Raw genomic sequence first — 19,759 nt, 5'->3', positions numbered from 1 at the left:
GAGCGACAAGCAAAAAATGGAAATTTCTTAGAACAGATCATTAACCGCGTGCCGACTGCAGCAGTAAAACTACAGTGTGCATATATATACACACACACACATACACACACACGATTCAGTATTTCCGGGTAGGTCCAGCAAATGCCGATCAGCGGTTCACGGCCAATGATTTATGGCCAGGCCCCTTCGATCATTGTAGCGAGTGACAGGAGAGAGCTTTGTGTATGTAAACACAAAGCTGTCTTCTGACAGCGGCAATGTGCCGGTTTTTGTTTCCCTGCAAAGGGGGAAAAAAAACGGCACATTGCTAAATAAAATCAGCACACATTAACATTTGTTAGGAACATAGTTGACACTTTGATCGCCCCAGATGTTAACCCCTTCCCAGCCAGTGTCATTAGTACAGTGTCAGTGTATATTATTAGCACTGATCACTGTATTAGTGTCACTGGAGAGCTCAGTGGCAGTTAGCCAGTTCCCACAAAGTGCCAGTTATGGCCTGTATACACCATCTGAAAATCGGACCAGAGATCGTCCGTTTTTTTTTTTTTGTATGCTAGTCGCATATCAAAAATGGAGAGGTTACTAAAGTTACGAAAACTCTCGTACGACAGAATTTAAAAAAAAATCGGAAGTCATGTGTTGAAGTGTATTTTTATTGTATTTTCGGACGACAACTGTACTGATTATACGAAAATCTTACAATCTGGTATCATTCGAGAAACATTTTCGTTTGTCCCATCAGATGATATCGGATGAAGTGTCGTGATCGTCTCTCGAAAAGCTCTGTACTAACAATCCAATTATCGTACGATCGTTTCGAAAGCGACATTTTTTGTCCGATTTTCGGATAGTGTGTATGGGCCATTAGTGTCAGATTGCCTGCTGTCCCACTATAAAGTCACTATTAGTATATAAAAAAAATGCCAGTATACATTTCATAGTTTGTATAAGTTATAACTTTCACGCAAACCAAATAATATATACTTATTGGATTTTTACCAAAGACATGTAGCAGAATACATTTTGGCCTAAAATGTATGAAGAAATCTGATTTTTTACATTTTTTTATTGGATATGTTTTTCTAACAACGTACAAATGAAATTTTTTTCTTCAAAATGAATGCTCTTTTTTGTGTTTATCGTGCAAAAAAGATAAACCCAGTGGTGATCAAATACCACCAATAGAAAGCTCTATTTGTGGGTAACAAATAATATAAATTTTGTTTGCGTACAGCATTGCATGACCACGCAACCGCCAGTTAAAGTAGCACAGTGTTAAATAGCAAAAAATTTCCTGGTCATGAAGGGGGGAAAATCTTCCAGAGCTGGAGTGATTAAGCAACTGCCCTATCTGTGAATGCAACACTGAGCCCCTGGAAGTGCCATTCCATTCCTCAGCAGATGAGTGAAGCTAAAACTTGGTAATAGCTGGTGCTCACCTGCAAGATCTGCACAGGGAAAGTCTGCATTGACCAATGGTGAACAGTCACAAGTAATGCTTGAATTAGGTGTAAAATTAATTTAGATATCAATGTGATTATAGAACCTGTTTGCAGTACAGGGCAACTACAACCTCAAAAAACCCTGCTATCGTATGCATGTGCCAGAGATTGGGGGGGGGGGGGGGGCGCCGGAGACACTTGGAGCCCGCTCGGATGCACTCGGAGACACTGGGAGAGGCTCGGAGACACTCGGGAACGGAGTGTTTCCGAGTTTCACCGGCGCCCCCGCATCTCTGGCCAAATGCAGTACTGCACACCCCATTGGCTTGAATCCTGCTGGTCTTGCGAGACAACGTTCGCAAACCGAGTCAGGATTTTTAAAAAATAGCTCGCATTGGGAAACACTCGTAAACAGCGTTAAATCGCAATCTGAGGTATTACTGTTTAAGAGTCACTATTGAGTTACAGTACAAGGGTCTAGTGCTATAGGCCCTGGGTTAGGTAGCGCTTCACAATTTAAATTAATGCACAAAGTTACCTGTCCATCACAGGAGTCCTGCTCTTCAGTAGTATTGCACAGGTCTTCAATGCGTGTACAGCTGCTGTCCCTGCAAAACAAAGCCTTTCATCATGTTTTCATTTTGTTTTAGGGCTCCTAATGTAGATCTGTGTGAATAGGGGCCAAACTATTAATACACATACAAAAACACAAATGGATTACCCGAGAGATGCAGGGCTATTCAAAATACAGTCCTATTAGGAGTCTGCCCTGAGTTCATACAGCAACTGTACATCACTACTGCAATGACCAACTGTATAACTCTAATGCAGGGACAAAAAGCAGTTCACATGAAGAGCAGGGACTGAGATTTAGCAAATTTAATTTAAAAAAAAAAGGCTGACCTGGGAGAAAATGTCATGTATGAAGACAGAGACAGAACATACAATGAGCTGAATGCATATTCAAGGCAATACAATACAGGCAATACAGTGCATCCGGAAAGTATGCACAGCGCTTCACTTCTATCACATTTTGTAATGTTACAGCGTTATTCCAAAAGGGATATAATTCATTAATTTTCCTCAAAATTCTACAAAGAATACCCTATAATGACAACGTGAAATACGTTTTTTGAAATCTTTGCAAATTTATTAAAAATAAAAACCAAAAAGAAAAAAAATAATCACATGTACATAAGTATTCACAGCATTTGCCATAATACTCACTTGAGCTCAGGTGCATCCTGTTTCCACTGATCATCCTTGAGATGTTTCCACAATTTAATTGGAGACCACATGTGGTAAATTTGATTGGACATGATTTGGAAAGGAACACACCTGTCTATATAAGGTACCACAGTTAGCAGTGCGTGTCAGAGCACAAACCAAGCCATGAATTCCAAGGAAGTGTCTGTAGACCTCGGAGACAGGATTGTACGGAGGAACAAATCTGGGGAAGGGTACAGAAACATTTCTGCAGCATTGAAGGCCTCAATGAGCACAGTGGATTCCATCATCCCTAAATGGAAGACGTTTGGAACCACCAGGACGCTTTCTAGGAGCAGGCCAAACTGAGCGTTCGGGGGAGAAGGGCCTTAGTCAGGGAGGTGACCAAGAACCCGATGGTCACTCTGACAGAGCTCCGGCATTTCTCTGTAAAGAGGGGAGAACCTTCCAGAAGAACAACCATCTCTGCAGCACTCCACCAGTCAGGCCTGTATGGTAGAGTTGCCAGACAGAAGCCACTCCACAGGTAAAAGGCACATGACAGCCCACCTGGAGTTTACCAAAAGGCAGCTGAAGGACTCTCAGACCATGAGAAATAAAATTCTCTGGTCTGATGAAACAAAGATTGAACTCTTTGGCCTGAATGGCAAGTGTCATGTCTCATCACCTGGCCAATACCATCCCTACAGTGAAGCATGGTGGTGGCAGCTTCATGCTGTGGGGATGTGGCAGGAACTGGGAGACTAGTCAGGATTGAGGGAAACATGAATGCATCAATTTACGGAGACATCCTAATGAGAACTTGCTCCTGAGTGCTCTGGACCTCAGACTGGGCTAAGGTTCATCTTCCAACAGGACAATGATGCCAAGCACACAGCCAAGATAACAAAGGAGTGGCTACAGGACAACTCTGTGAATGTCCCTAAAGAGGTTGTAAGCCCTTGTGTTTTTTCACCTTAATGCATCCTATGCATTAAGGTGAAAAAACACCTGGCAGTGACCGGCCCCCCAGCCCTCGTTTTACTTAGCCAAGCCCCGTATTTCCCCCGGCAGAGATGCGCTCTCCCTCTCTCTACGGGGTCTCGGCTCTTGATTGGATAGATAGCAGCGCAGCTATTGGCTCCCGCTGCTGTCAATCAAATCCAATGACCATGGGGCCAGGGTCGAGTCCGGCATTCGAAATGCTAGACTCAGGAGCGTGCCAGCAAGGTAACCCCCCGAGAAAGCGCTTCTCCTAGGGGGTTATCTGATAAGGGGAGGAGCTGCGAGAGCTGCCGGGGGACCCCAGAAGAGGGGACACTGTGCAAAACGAGCTGCACAGTGGAGGGAAGTATGATATGTTTGTTATTTAAAAAAAAAAATAAAAAAACGAGGGTTTACAATCACTTTAAGTGGCCCAGCCAGAGCCCAGACTTGAACCCGATTGAACATCTCTGGAGAGATCTGAAAATGGCTGTACACAGATACTCCCCATCTAACCTGATGGAGCTTGTTAGGTCCTGCAAAGAAGAATGGGAGAAACTGCCCAAAAATAGGTGTGCCAAGCTTGTAGCATCATACTCAAAAACTCGAGGCTGTAATTGGTGCCAAAGGTGCTTCAACAAAGTATTGAGCAAAGGCTGTTAATTGTTTGTAGAATTTTGGGGAAAATAATTAATTTAATACATTTCGGAATAAGGCTGTAACATAACAAAATGTGGAAAAAGTGAAGCACTGCGAATACTTTTCAGATGCACTGTACATTATTGAAATTAGTAAATATGGCATGATGGGCCTTTAACTAGCATAGGTACATCAGCGTGCCATGGAAACAATTTTCATATTTTGGTACCTGCATTTAAAGCAAAGTAATATGAGGTGACTGGCCCACAAGTACTCTTATAGCAACTGTTACAATGACAGTGACTTTGGAATGATGAATCAAACTGGCACAGGGGCACAGCAACAGTGACATATAGATAACATACAAAACACGCACAGGTGGATGTTTATGCTCATATGGATGTGGACTTTGGCATGTGCACTGCAACTAAAATGGCGCAATGATTGGATTTTGCACGCATGACACTTCATGATGTCAGTGACATGACTACAGTATGTCAGTGCAATGGGTCAGTCATAAAGACCCATTAATATTCAAAATCTTTAAGGCCTCTTTCTTACTTGCACGATAGTTTTTTTATTTGGGGCTGCGTTAAGAAAAAAGGGAATGCATCGAGGTAAAGAAAAAAAAAATTTGCCTTTAAAACCACTTTAAACAACTTGCATATTTTTCAATAGGCCTTCTTTATACAGTCCTCCACCACACGTTCAGAAAAACACCCATATATAGGGCTATGCAATGATGCCAGCACAGGAACACTTTAAATCGTACATAACTGGGACAAAAAGAAATGCGAGAGAAGATGGCATTTCTCCGGCTCTAAGGCTTGCCTCACACTGGTGCGATGCGGGAACCACAGCGATTCTGGTGCAGGTTTCCGCATCGCACCTGACTCGCAGGCAGTTCACACTGCTCTCTGCAAACCGCTGCGGGTGTCAATACAAAGTTGACACCCACAAATCGGTTTGCAGAACACAGTGCGAATTGTTGAATCGGATCGCATGGGTCTGAACACCCATGCGATCCGATTCCAGTGCGTTCCAAAAGAAGGGTCCTGAACCATTTTGGTGCAAATGCGATGCGATTTGTATGGCTGAATTCGCATCGCACAGACATCGCATGCGATGTGCACAGGCATGAGGTGCGAATCACATGCGATGTCTGGCATCACATCAGTGTGAATCCAGGCTTATATAGCACTGCTGTAAAAAGACAGAACCAGCATATAGCACTGCCTCTGAGCAGCAACAGAATAAGTGAGGGTTGAAGGGAAAGTTATATACAAATTATCTACACTAAGTGCAAAACTTAACAGTTTTTCTAGAGGATATGCTTAACCACTAGAGATCCGCGCTATAGCCGAATGACGGCTACAGCGCAGACCTGCTTTGCCGGGACTACGTCTATTGACGTAGTTCCGTGCACGAGCGGCCTGCGTGCCCCCTGCAGGGTGCGTGCGGCGCGCTCTGTGATCAGCGCATCTATGAGACTCGCCTGATCACAGATCAGAGTAAGGGGTCGATCCCAACCCCTTACCATGTGATCAGCTGTCAGCCAATGACAGCTGATAATGTGACATCAACAGAGCCGGTAATCAGCTATTTTTTCTCCTCGCGCTGACAGCGTGGGGAGGAAAAAAAAAAGACAATCACCGGCGGCTGTGAGAGGGACATCAGTCCCTCTCACGGAGAGTGCCACCAGATCTTCAGTGCTTACCTATGCCCTCTGCCAGTGCCACATAGCAATAGGCAGCAGTGCCGCTTACCAGTGCCCACCAGCGCCACCCATCTCAGGCCACCCATTCCGTGCCGCCTTATCTGCCCCCATCAGTGCCGCCTTATCTGCCCCCATCAGTGCCGCCTTATCTGCCCCCATCAGTGCCGCCTTATCTGCCCCCATCAGTGCCGCCTTATCTGCGACCATCAGTGCCGCCTTATCTGCGACCATCAGTGCCGCCTTATCTGTGACCATCAGTGCCGCCTTATCTGTGACCATCAGTGCCGCCTTATCTGTGACCATCAGTGCCGCCTTGACTGTGACCATCAGTGCCGCCTTGACTGTGACCATCAGTGCCGCCTTGACTGTGACCATCAGTGCCGCCTTGACTGTGACCATCAGTGCCGCCTTGACTGTGACCATCAGTGCCGCCTTGACTGTGCCTATCCGTGCCGCCTTGACTGTGCCTATCCGTGCCCGTCAGTGCAGCCTATCAGTGCCCACCAGTGCCGCCTCATCAGCGCCTATCAATGAAGGAGAAAAATTACCCGTTTGCAAAATTTTATAACAAACTATGAAACATGATTTTTTTTTTCTTCAAAATTTTCCATCTTTTTTTGTTTGTTTAGCAAAAAATAAAAATCCCAGCTGTGATGAAATACCACCAAAAGAAAGTTCTATTTTTGGGAAAAAATGATAAATCAGTGTTGTATGACCGCGCAATTGTCGTTCAAAGTGCAACAGCGCTGAAAGCTAAAAATTGGGCAGGAGGGGGGTTTAAGTGCCCAGTAAGCAAGTGGTTAAAGCTGAACTCCAGGCAGATAAAAACACCACTTAAGCCAGCTGTGTCATTATAAGAATAAAGGGGTCCATTTATAATGCAACAGTATTACTTTCCTCTACCTCTTACAATGAACATGCTTACAGGAAAGAGAATACACAGGGATAACTTCATCAATGTGCTGCTGGTCTTTCACAGTCATAGGCTGGGTAGAGTCTTGGACCAGACTAGATCTTTTAGATTTATTCAGCAAAGTGGTCCAGGAACCTGGCTGTGGCTGACTGCTAGGGGTGTCTCCCATCTGGCTGAACAAAAATGCACATCTTGAGACAGACATTTTTCTCCTGTGTATTTATCTGCTTGGCTGGAGTTTTTCTTTAAGTAGCACAGAGAAGAGCATTATACAAATATGTACTACATGAAAAACATTAATACTAAGTGTTTACAGCCACTCAGTAGCACCTACAGATGACCAAGTTTCCTAGTGGTGCTGCAGAAAAAAAAAAAAAAAAAACTAAAGCAGGTATGTTTAAAATATTAGAATGTCAGACTAAAATACTAATCTACAAAACAATTCAAAAGAGAGATAGATATTAAGTCTATTCCCCATAGGGCTACCACACGGGAAAAAAAAAACTAAGTTTATTTAAAGGCAAAAAACGTATTTTTTTTTTTTTAACATTGGATAGTGAGGACCGGTGTTAGAACCACTATTTTTATTGCGGTCTGTGTCCCTATTGATGAGTCACTTTAAAAGTCAGCAGCTACAAAAAAAAGTGGTTCAGTGATGTGGGCGTACGAAGCCCCGCTCCTCTCAATCACTACTACGGGCGCCCGGCTGTGGCTTCACAGTCGGGCATGCACTGCTCATGCATGAGCCGCACTGAGATTGGCCGGGCAATCTTCGGGGACCTGTGACGTGTCCCAGAAGATTGCAGGGAGGGAGGGGGGAGAGGTGAACTTCCTTCCGGTGCCACGGAGCCCCGGGAGGACATGGGAGCTGGATGCCTCTAAAAGGAGGGTATTCGTCGAAGTTCCATTATTGGGTGGAATTCTGCTTTAAGGCTGCATTCGCACCTAAGCAATTTGCAACGAGGGCGGAATCGCTACGATTATGCCCGAGATTCCACAATCACTACAAAACGCGGGATGCGTTTGCGATGCCATTATTTCCCAATGGCACCACAAATGCGGACTGATTTTGCTGCGATTTCACGGGACATTTGTTTGCACGAGATCCCTCCGCATTTCTGGTGCCATTGATAAATAATGGCATCGCAAATGTGTCTCGCGTTTTGCCGTGATTGTGGAATCGCAGGGATTTCGCTGACAATTCAAATCGCCTAGATGTGAATGAAGGCCAGTTGTTCTAATCACCAATGCAATAAGAGTGGTAAATTCAAAATTTTGAGTCGCCAACAGAACATGAATAGAGGAGAAATATTCCAATGGAGGCTCTTGTTTGCGTGTCAACCAAGTTGGGATTTTCCACAGATGGGAAAGATATCGGGTCACTGTTTTCTGAGGAAAGGAAATATCCCTGAGATACAGAAATTTAAAAAAAAAAGTTTTGGCTTTAGATATACTTTAAAAACTCAAAATGCAAAACACCATATAACAGCCAATCCTTACATGATGAATCTTTGTAGAAGGTCTGTGATTTTCTTGGCCAATTTAACAATGTTGCTGTCAGGTTCATTGAAGGTTCTGGCATTGTGCTCAATATATCTCACTTCCCAGATTAGTGCAGACAACCTCCTATAAGAAAGAGACTAAAATTAGAAAGGATCATCTTAAAATTCTCATAACTACGGCAGTGAGAGCTCATCATACAAGACTTCAGGGTTTACATTGGGGTGGGGGTCTAAGATAGACACCCCCCCCCCCCCCGCGTCGCTTGGGACGCAACCGCACATCATACCCACACCCCTCACACCCCCCCCGAGCAACCCAGCAGCCCTGCAGCTAGTCCAAGCAGGTCATGGCTACAGCGGCAGCTTCCCCCTCCGTTGCTTCTCCTCCCGGCCAATGGGGTCCCAGGACCCAGGATTGGCTGGGAGGAGAAACAGGAAGACATTAGCGAATATTAATTTGTTAATGTCACACAACAGGGTGGGCTCAGGTCGCAGTGCCTCCGGCTCTAATCCCATGCACCAAAAAAAAAAAAAAAAGGAAAGAATAACCACCTCATTGTAATCCATGCGTCCAACGCCCTGCATGGAGATTAGGGACCAGGCGCATGGATTACGGGGGCGGCGCACCTAATGCGCGGCTGCCACTGTTCGCACGGCCCGTGTGGTTCGCAGATAATAGCAATCTTACAAACTTGAGCTACGAAGTCTGATATCTAACAGCCCAGAAAGTACCAACACTCCTGGCAGAATAAGCGGACACTGCAAATGGTAAAATGTTGCCCTTTAGACCATAAGCTTGAGCAATAAGCTGATGGATCCATTGAGAAAGGCAAGGTTTGGAAGATGCGTGACCCTTCCTTGTGTGACCAAAGCATGAGGAGGGAACCAGATTAATGGCTTCTAGCAGAAGACTTCAGGTCTTGACTGCGCAAACCACATCCAAGGTATGAAGGGCCCTATCCCCTGTCATCTGAGGCTTAGGACAGAAAGAAGAACAATGCTGGTAAAGATGGATTGAAGACACCTTGGGTAAAAAAGACGGCTGAAGCCATAAAACCACCTTTTCACAGTGAAACACCAGGAAAGGTTCTTCTATGGCTAGGTTCACACTTATTTGGGTCTAGGAATGCATATAAAATCGCAGGCATAACATGTGGTTCTTTAATTGTTAATGGCACCCCACGCATCTGAAAGCTCATTACTTTTTTAGGTGCATAAAACCACACAATGCAAAAAGCCCCATGCTGTTTCCCTGCTGCTGCAGTTATGAAAAGGCGCAGGGATCATTTCCCTGCATTTCCTGTAGCTACAGCAGCCACATTCAAATTAATGGGCTGCTGTGCCCGTGCAAATGCGGCAGGCAGTGAATGCAAAGATGTCAACCTAGGCTCAGAAGAGCAAACAATTCTGAGACTCAAGCCAAAGTGATGGAAACCAGAAAATTGACCTTCCATATCAGAAGGACCAAGGTGCTGTCCTGAATAAGTTCAAATGGGGATTTCTGCAATACAGAAAATAGCAAGTTGAGGTCCGACAGTTTGACCAGTGGAACAATACGCATGACCCCTGGTACAAAGGCACACAATCAAGAAATGCAAAGCAATAGGTCTCTGAAAGAGGACCGCCAAGGCTGAAATCCGCCCCTTGATTGTATTCAAGGCCTGTCTCAGATTGCAGAAACGCCAGAATGTGGCCTGCAACATACTACTTCCTTGAACTTGACCTCCTAGCTTCCAGCAATGTAGGAATGATCAAATCAAGGGTTCATCTGTCTCTCAGGACGCCGACTTTACAGCCATGCCATTATAGCCAGCAATTGTAAAGGAGAATAGAGGATCAGACCTTGTAACAGGAGATCAGGTCAATATATGAGAGGATCCAACTTTCGTCCACCGGCAAATTTACGATGTCAGAGTACCACGTTCTCCTGGGCCAGGTCGGGCATTCAGAATTACTGGAACGCCTTCTACCTGGATCCAGTGTCCTGCAAAGCAGACAAGATAGAAGCTGTAGCAGTGGAAAGAAATAAATTAGGGATAACTGATCCCACAATGTCATCAGAGCTCTCACCGCAGACATTCGGGGGTCCCTGGTTCTGGATATAAATCTGCCCAGCTTTGCATTGAACATGATGCCAGACCCACCAGCATTACTCACCAATCGGCAGAGATCTTTGCACACCTCTGGGTAAAGAGCCCACTCCCCCGAAGACGGCAACTGACGGCTGAGGAAATCTGCCTGCCTATTTTCTTTTACAAAGGACGGAGGCTGCTTTCACACTGGGCCGGCAGGGGGCGTCGGCGGTAAAACAGCGCTATTTATATAGTATTTTACCACGATATTCGGCCGCTAGTGGTGCGGTTTTAACCCCCCACTGGTGGCCGAAAAAGGGTTAAAACCGCTCATATAGCGCGGCTATAGCCGCGCTGTCCCATTGATTTCAATGGGCAGGTGCGGTGAAGGAGCGGTGAATACACCGCTCCTTCACCGCTCCAAAGATGCGGCTGGCAGGAGTTTTTCTCTTCTCCTGTCAGCGCACCGCTTCAGTGTGAAAGCCCTCGGGCTTTCACACTGAACAAACAGCAGCGGCTGTTTTGGGTCGGTTTGCAGGCGCTATTTTTAGCGCAATAACACCTGCAAACCGCACCAGTGTGAAAGGGGTCTTATTGAAGATTTTTCTTTTTCGCATAGAGAAATATAAATAGACTGCATGCAAAAGGCAGTTAAGTGTATGAAATGACAAACAACCGCATAGTAAAACAGTCACAAAACAAGGTACTGTTTAGTAGCAAAGGCCTAAGCAAATAACCACAATAAGACTCCACGAGATGAGCAAGATAGGGCTGTAAAGAGTTCTGAAGCGATATTCCAAATAAGGGAGAGTTTGCTCTTGGTTGGCTGGGCTGATGGGCTCACTGGGTAACAAAAAGGAAAGCAGATGTGCTACTAACAGGCAAGAGGGGAAAAAAGGGGGTGTGGGACTATGAAGAAAAAGTACTTGTCTGGGAAGAAGAATCCAAGAAAGCAGAGAGGAGGGAGAAATGTAAAAAAAAAAATAAACCCGAGTAGTCCAACCAGTAGGCCTCAGCAATCTCTACTAAGGTAGGCTATAAAGGGCGTAGAGTATGGTCAATGTTACCCTGAGCATTTTAGTCTATCCAGGGGGCCCCACACTTTAAAGTATTAGCCATGTGTGCTTTCCATGGAAAAAGGGTTGTCTGCCTGCCTATATTCAACGCCAGGAATGCGGATGGCAGAGAGTAAGACCCCATAAACACTTTACAAATTTTGTTGTCGGATTTCCTTTAGATTTACCAAACGTTTAAGGTTTGACCTCATATTATATGGTTTTGGTAAATCTGAAGGAAAAAGTCTACAGAAAATTGTATAGTATGTATCCAGTTTAACATGAAGCTCTGCCTTAGACAGGATAATATCTGCTGAATCCTGAGCAGCCACATTTCTGGTCTCTCCCTGATGATTTATGTAGAACACTGCTGTGGCACTGTCCAACTGAGCCCTTAAAAGGGAGGACCTCCACCTACACCATCCAGTGCAACAGGACAAGATGAATCACCCTTAATTCCAGGATGTTGATGAGCAATGACTTCCCCTGTGGTCACCAATTCCCTTGGACTGACTGTCCAGACCTCCACCCCAGCCTGCCAAGCTGGAGTCCATCATCAAGACCTTCCAGGACAGAGGGAGGAAAGATGTTCCCATCTCCAGCATTTATGAAAAAATCTACTAGTCCAGAGACAGTCTTGTTCTGAAGTGTAACTACATTGGGGAATCCAATGACTGTTCCCCTGTCCCATGTCGATAAGATACTCAGTTTGAGGGATCTGGAATGAAACTGGGTAAAAGGTACCCTCATGAAAAGCTGAATCTAGGGGTTTGTCACAGTTTAGCAACTCAACCTGAGTGCTCAGAACAGGCATTTTTCCTGGGGTAGGATCACTTTCAATTGGTCTAACTCCAACACCAGGCCTATCTATTCCAATCTTTTGGTTGGGACGAAGGCCAGCATTTGAAGGTTCAGGACCCATCCAAAGCTCTCCGGAACCTGCACTGTTCGATTGCCACTAAACTCTAGAAGCTGAGTGGAATGCTCCCTCAGAAGTAAGTTGCACAGGAAGCCAGGACAAGGAATATCCTGAGCATGTAGGAGCCCCAAAGACTGTGGCTAGCACCTTGGTAAATACCCTGGGAGCTGTGCAAAGACTGAAAGGCAGGGCCACAAATTCTTAAATCTCAAACCACAGGAACAACTGGTGAGGTAGGAATATTAGGACACATAGATAAGCATCTTTAATACTCACAGATGCCAGAAAATCTTCCTGCTGCAAGGAGACAACCAGTGACCAGACCAATTCCATTCGGAACTTCTGTACTCTGAGAAACTCAGTCTCTGGAGGTCCAGGATGGGGCAAACATGGCCATTTGGTCTAGGGACCGTTAAGTGGTTAGAGTAGAATCTTTACGCTCTTCTGGACCAGGATGATCACTCAGTCTTTTTGCAGGTTTAAAAACATTTGAAAGCATAAAGAGCAAAAGGAGGGATGCTCTGAAATGCTAGCTTGTAACCTCAATCAACTATGTTGCGGACCCACTTGCCCGCAATGTCCCCCTGCCAAACACCCACCAAAGCTTTCCCAAAGCAACATTACAGGCTGTCCCTACAGCGTAGGGTCCAGATTCCCAAGGCATTACTGAGGTTGCACAGCTTCCATTGTTATAGAAGGCGGCAGTTATTGGTTGTTTGAAGAGAAATTTGAGGTGAATAAGAACTAGTTAAGCATAGAAAGTACACCACAGGGGAGAAGAGGTTCATAACCTACAGGAAACTATCAAAAAAACCTCATGGAGTGAGCTAGGGTTATAGAGGTGTGCCAAAGGCAGCGTATCGAAAAGCTTTGCTGGTGGTCAATCACCTGAAGGTAGTACCTAAAACCCAGAGTCTATAAATATCCAAGCCTGTGTCCTGTACAATTAAGATCTACTGTATTACTACTTTATGTGCCACTATTTGAGATTTTGCATACAGTCATGGACAAAAATATTGGCACCCCTGCATTTGTCAGATATTGCAACATTTTGCCCAGAAAATTGTTGCAATTACAAATGTTTAGGCATTTTCGTGTTTTGTAAGGCACTCTCATTTCTTCTGTTTGTATTGGTATGACACAAAAAAGTGGAAAAACAAAAAGCCGAATCTGAAACATTCCAAGAATGGACTGGACAGAATTATTGGCACCACTGTAAGAAAGAACTGCATTGCAAGTTTGTGATGCTGCTATAATTTGAAGTTAAACTCACCAGTATCAATTAACAGGTGCTGACAATATAGAAATCACACCGGCAACCAGTTAAAATGGTGAAAAATTGATTTAACCTCAAAAACTTGACTCAAAGCACAGGACCCAGGAGTGCATAACACACAGAGATCAGGAGTCTGTTTTGTGCAGTGGGTAGAAGTGTGTAGCTTACAGGGCGCAAGAAATAATCAGCAAAAGGGATAGTGCTTACATTCAATGTTCAGAAATATGCAACATATAGCCCTGAATACAGAGTCTAGGGGTTAGGAATATGTAACATGGAACCCAGCACCCCCCCCCCCCCCCAATCATTCGCCTCTGAACCGACCCCCACAGCTCTAACTTCTGCACAACCTGCTCCCCCCTCCACAACCTGCCTTCTGCGGCTCTTACCACTGCAGAAATCACCCCCCTCCGCCAGCTCAACGGTCTGCACAAATAATCCCCCCCCCCACACACACTTTCCCTGCTCTCCTTTCTGCACAAATCCCCCTCCCCGCCAGTTCTACACAAACCAATCCCAGTTCTCCTCCCTGTGAAAATTAACCCCCCCCCCCCCCAGGCTCTACTCTCTGCACAAATCCCCCCCCCCCCCCCAGCTCTCCTCTCTGCACAACCCCCCCCCCCCCCACAGCTTTCCTCCCCCCCACTCCCCCAGCACCCTTTCTACACAAATCCCCCCCCCCCAAAGTTCTTCTCCCTGCACAAATCCCCACCTACTAAATCTCTCCTCTCTGCACATATCCCCCCTACCCCCACCCACTCTTTCCCAGTTCTCCTCTCTACAAAAATTCCCAACCTCTGCCCTCTGCTAAAGTTCTCTCAGTTGTACTCTCTGCTCAAATCCACTCTCCCCTCCCAAGCTCTCACCCCTGCAATAAGCTTGCAACCTTCCCATGCCTGTTTTTCTGCACAACCACCTCTCCCCGTCGTCCTCCCCTTTTCCATTCACAGCTCCCTCCCCTCTGCAGGAATTTCGACACTGCTCTGCATGGTATGCGCAGGCTTTTTTTTTTAATCTCAGCACAGTACAGTGTGACTGAAGAGCTCCACCTATTAGAACTGTAGCAAAGAGTCAAGGAGGAGTTTCAGAGCTCTTTACTCGGCTCCATGCTACAGTGTCTGAGTAGCGGCGGCAGGAACAGAAGTTGCCTCTGGAATGATCACAGGGAGCTGCGGTGCCGGGACCCAATGCACTCGTCACTGCTCGAGGGTAGGAGCCCTGGGTGCCCAGCGCTAGTACAGAGAAGCCGTTAGAGGTGAGTTGTGTAGAAAACTTCCTCTACCAGCTTTTCTGTTAGGTGACAGGTTGGAGAAGAGAGGATGGGCAAAGGAAAAAAGCCCTGTACTTACAGGACAATGACCTAAATCACACGCCAAAAAGCACCCAGAATTGGTTTAAAACAGCGATGGAGAGTACTGAACTGGTCAGCAATGAGTCCAGATCTAAATCCCATAGAACACTTGTGCAGAGATCTCAAAACAGTTTGGAAAAGGAACCCTTCCAAATTCCAGACTTGGAACAGTTGGCGAAAGAAGAGCGGTCCAAAATTCCAGTAGAGAGATGTAAGAAACTCATTGAGGGACGTGCTACCAAATATTAAATTGAGGGTGCTCACAACTTTGCCCAGTTCATTTTTGAAGATTTCGTGGAAAGTGTCAGAATTGTCTTTTTGTGTCATACCAATAAATACCAAAGAAATAAACACGCCTAAACATTTGTAATTGCAACAATTTTCTGGGCGAAGTGGTGCATTATCAGTCAAATGCAGGGGTGCCAATATTTTTGGCCATGACAGTATCTGGTCCTGGTGACCAGACAGGAAGTGAAGGAAAATCTCCCCAATTGTACAAAAATACCAATAAAGCTTATTAAGCCTTCCACACTTCCAAAACTGAAAGAAAAAAAAGTTTACTTTTTTTAACCTCTTCACGCCGGCGCCTCCCAGCCCTTCAAGAGGTTTAGGTTGCCGGGGGCTTAAGACTCCGTGATTGTCTGTCATGTGACACGGAGCTTTTAGTTAGGCGCTGGTAACAGTGCCTGAAGCACGCGTGCGCTCTCAGCACAGCTGTCTTGACCGCAATTCACGCAAATATGCGGCCTCTTTGCGCCAAGAGGCCGCATATAAGGGGTTAATATCAAGATCATAGAAGATAAAATGGATCATGTGTGCATGCATCTCACCTGTAAAAACGGTTGACAAGTCTCATACGTATAGTGCTGAGGTCTGTAGGGTATGACACCACCATGCAATATTCCGGATAGACATTTAAATCCACAGGTGCAGCAAAAGATGTAGCGATATCTGTCAAAAAATTAACCATTTGAGCAAATAAGGATATTAAAGGTGATATCTAAAAATGATAATAAAACAGTCGAGGGAACTAGGTATTTAGCTTTACATTCACCCAATTACTAACCCATATTAAAAAGTTGATCGATGCCACAAATAATTCTTTCACACTGTGTGTGTTGATCACTATCCCCCCATTCTCCCTCCTGTGGGCGATAGAGCAAAGCATCCATCTCTTCAATTGTTATGGAGACGCTGGTTCCTGGCTCTTCTGGTGAAACCACTAAAAATATATAAAAATAAATAATGAACTGCACTAAGCAACATATATTAAACGTAAATGGACTGGCAAATCCATAAATTCCCTCATGCACGGTTACTGTCACTGTGTAGACAAGTCTCTGGCAACTGCAGGTTTAAGTAATCAACCCCCGTTTACATAAACCAGGGATTTAGATTACACTTCATACACCCAAAACAGCAAGTCCTAAAGTTGAACTGTATTCAGCAGTAAAAATTACTATGCAGCTGCCCCTTGGTTCAGGCACTTCCTGTTATAGAGTATCATTGCTAACTAAAAAGAAAAAAAAGTTGTCAGTTTATGATGAAATGTCATGTCATTAAGTTAGGGTTTACTTTTTAATCCACCTGCACTTTAAAGTGGATGTAATCCCTCACATATACCCAGTGAAGTGAATAGATTCAGATGATACACAGATGAAGCATCTCCCTGCATAAGTTTTATATTTTCTGTCTTCACCTTTATATACTGTTTAGAAAGTACATCCTGTTAGATTTTTTACTTCCTCATTCATCTGTAGGAGTGGATTATTGCTAGACACTGGAGACAGCTGATTGGAGGAAAGGGGCACACCTCCTCTCCACACATGCAGAAGTTGCCTGTGAATTGTTTCGCAGTCTGCTAATCTATTTACAACTTCCCCCAACGCACACTTCAGGCTCCCGTCTTGGAGAGCTTGTAAAAAGTTATCAGGCTGATAACAGAAGAATGGAGGAGGACAAAGCTACAGGACATAGGGCTCTAAAGAGAGATAAGAAAAACACTGCAGATATGTGCCCAGCTCAAATTTCATGAATCGGGTTTACATCCACTTTAAGTTCCATTGCTGATAAAAGAGGTATTTTGACTTGCCTATAGATTCTACATCTCGGAATACAGTACAGAACACAGGCTGAATATTCATAGACCCTAGGTTATAGGCAGATACCTCCATGTGATGGGCCACTGGCAAAAGCTTTTTGAGGGCACCTCCTATATAACCCTACTCCTTGAGTCATCAGTTTTGTAGCAAGCAATGCAGAGGAACCATGGAAGAGAAGGGAGAATGGCCTGTGACCTGTACTTCAATATATGGTATTTACAGGTCAGTCAAAATTCCTCCTATGTTAATCATACAGTATTCTTAGACCCTGGAATGTCCCCAAGTAATGAATGAGAGTGGTAAGCAAACAACTAGGCAAACCAAAGTGTTCCAACAGGCCCCACCACAACAAGGGTCAACAGACCTAACTTCAGAGTGCATCTACAAGAACCCTGCAGCCTAAAGATACATCTGCAGAAGACTGGTCGTCTACCTGGTAGAGCTTTGAACAGAAAACCAGATGGTGGACTGCTACAGAGGCCTGGTGCCAGAACACCCAGGAAACTCACACTGGCCTGTTGGAGTGGGCACATAAAAGCACAGGAAAAATTTGACCTTGAGAGTGTAAGCTGTAGCAATCAGATAACTTAGCCATTGAGAGATGGGGGACTTTGAAGAAGGATGTCCTTTGCAATGCACAGAGGAAAGGACAAATAGGGGATTTATCTTTCTGGTCGAAGCTGTTGCACTTTGAGGTTGACTCTTATGTCTCTGAATACATTCAAGTGATAAAGAACAATTTCCTTTGGGTGCTTTGGAGCAGGACATAAGGATGGCAGGACTATGTCTTTATTGAGGTGAAACACTGATACTACCTTAAGGATGGTTTTGGGAGTAGAACTACCTTTCCATTGTGAAGAGAGCTTGTAGCCAAAACATCTGCCAATAAGTGATAGCAAACAAAAAGGTCATTTTGCACAAGAGGTCATTTAAGAATATCTCTGATGGGTTCAAAAGGTGGTTTCTGCAGGGCAGAGAGAACAAAGTTAAGGTCCCAATGAAGCACAGGGCACTGCAAGCAGGGCCTGATACGAAATACACCTGGAATAAGGGTTTAGGCAAGTGAGAGCCAAATCAGAGGTTTTTAATAAAAAATAAAAAAATGTAGAAGGACTGAAATCTGTTCTTTCAAAACGCATAAGGCTAAATTCTTGTCAAAACTTGATTGTAGGAAGGCTGGAATACGAGGCACAGAGTAATCTCTGGAATTAAGTGCCTGTGTTGACACCAGGTAAAGAAGGATTTCCAGGTACAATAATGGATCTTTCTGGAGCGGCTTTTCTTGCTCTCAGCAAGGTAGGAATGAGAGACTCAGAGAACCCTCCATCTCAGCAGCAGGTCTGACAAGTTGGGAAGAGGCCAGGGGTCAACTCTTAGTAATCTGAGTAGGTCTGTATACCTTGCTCTTCTGGGTCAGTCTACTGCAATGAAAATCGCCAGCTCTCCCTCACTCCATTTCGTTTACCAGTTGTCCACTCCTGGGATGTGAAAGTCTCTGTTCATGGGATTATCTGGCTTGCTTCCTTCAAGGCTGCACGACTCCTGGTGTCCCCTTGGTGGCTGCTGTAGGCTGTAGCCTTGGCAAGGTCTGGCTGCACCCTGACTGGGTGTCCTTGCAGAAGGGATGTCTAGTGTTGCAGAGTCATCCATATTGCTCTGAGCTCCAGGATGTTGATGGGGAGCTTGGCTTCCACTTATGTCTACTCCCTGAACCATGAGGGGCTGGAACACTCCTCCACAGCCTAAAAAAGACTGGCATCTGTTTTCGATTTCCCTATTGTTAAGGCTGGGCTGGAGATCCACCAAATTAAGAAATGTCTTGATTGACTGGACAAGAGTATGGGTAGGTTGGAAGGAGTATGCTTGTGCCAAGTCAACAAGATGTGCTGGAGAGGTCTCAAATAAAACTGGGCAAATGGCACAGCCTCCAAGGAGGATACCATGAGGCCTAGATTTCTCATGGAGAATCTCACTCTGGGATGACTGACTGCAACTCCTCAGTGTGAGCTCAGAGAGGGCATTTTCTTTCTGGAGGTAAAAGCCTTTGCTTGGAGTATGTCTAGGACTAAGCCCAAATTTTACAGGTGAAGAGAATGCTGGAGAGCATATTTTGGAAATTGATCATTCAGCCTGGAGCATCTAAAATTGCCCTCTGGATATTTGCAGACAGCTGAAGGGAGACGAGTCTTACAGGAGAAAATCATCCAGATATCCTGTGATCTGGATGCCCTGAACTCTAAGGAGGTGAAAAAAAGGAGGTGCTAAGACCTTTGTGAATACTCTGGGAGCAGTGGATAGGTCAAAAAGGAGGTATGTCAAACTGAAAATGACTGTCTGCTACGGCAAAGTGCAGAAAAAAAACTGATTAAGTGGCTAAATGGGAATAGGCAGATAGACAGCTTGAATGTCTATGGATGGGCAGGTATTCCCTTTGTCTCAAAGAGACAATCACTGGCCTAGCAAATTCCATGCAAAATTTTGAAAATTGAAGGAATGCTGCCATTGGGCATTAGTTCTGTGAACAGGTTTAAATAGAATACTTTGAACCCATCTTGTTGAGGTACTGGCACAACTACTT

At 44.9% G+C, this 19,759-nt stretch overlaps 1 protein-coding gene across 1 annotated transcript in view; it reads right to left on the bottom strand.

Annotated features, from left to right (window-relative positions):
- LOC141129299 (bromodomain and WD repeat-containing protein 1-like) overlaps nucleotides 1–19,759 on the bottom strand; it is a 189,139-nt gene that overhangs the window by 26,805 nt on the left and 142,575 nt on the right. The window contains exons 30-33 of the mRNA XM_073617246.1: nucleotides 16,146–16,301; nucleotides 15,910–16,030; nucleotides 8,405–8,530; nucleotides 1,984–2,053 (exon numbers count right to left, since the gene is read on the bottom strand). Coding sequence (XP_073473347.1) covers nucleotides 1,984–2,053; nucleotides 8,405–8,530; nucleotides 15,910–16,030; nucleotides 16,146–16,301 — 473 coding nt within the window. The remainder of the gene's footprint in view (nucleotides 1–1,983; nucleotides 2,054–8,404; nucleotides 8,531–15,909; nucleotides 16,031–16,145; nucleotides 16,302–19,759) is intronic.

Source organism: Aquarana catesbeiana, linkage group LG02 (genome assembly GCF_042186555.1).
Source record: "Aquarana catesbeiana isolate 2022-GZ linkage group LG02, ASM4218655v1, whole genome shotgun sequence".
Lineage (NCBI taxonomy): Eukaryota > Metazoa > Chordata > Amphibia > Anura > Ranidae > Aquarana > Aquarana catesbeiana.
Note: the sequence above shows the minus strand (reverse complement) of the source record. Positions and strands in the feature narration are given on the sequence as shown.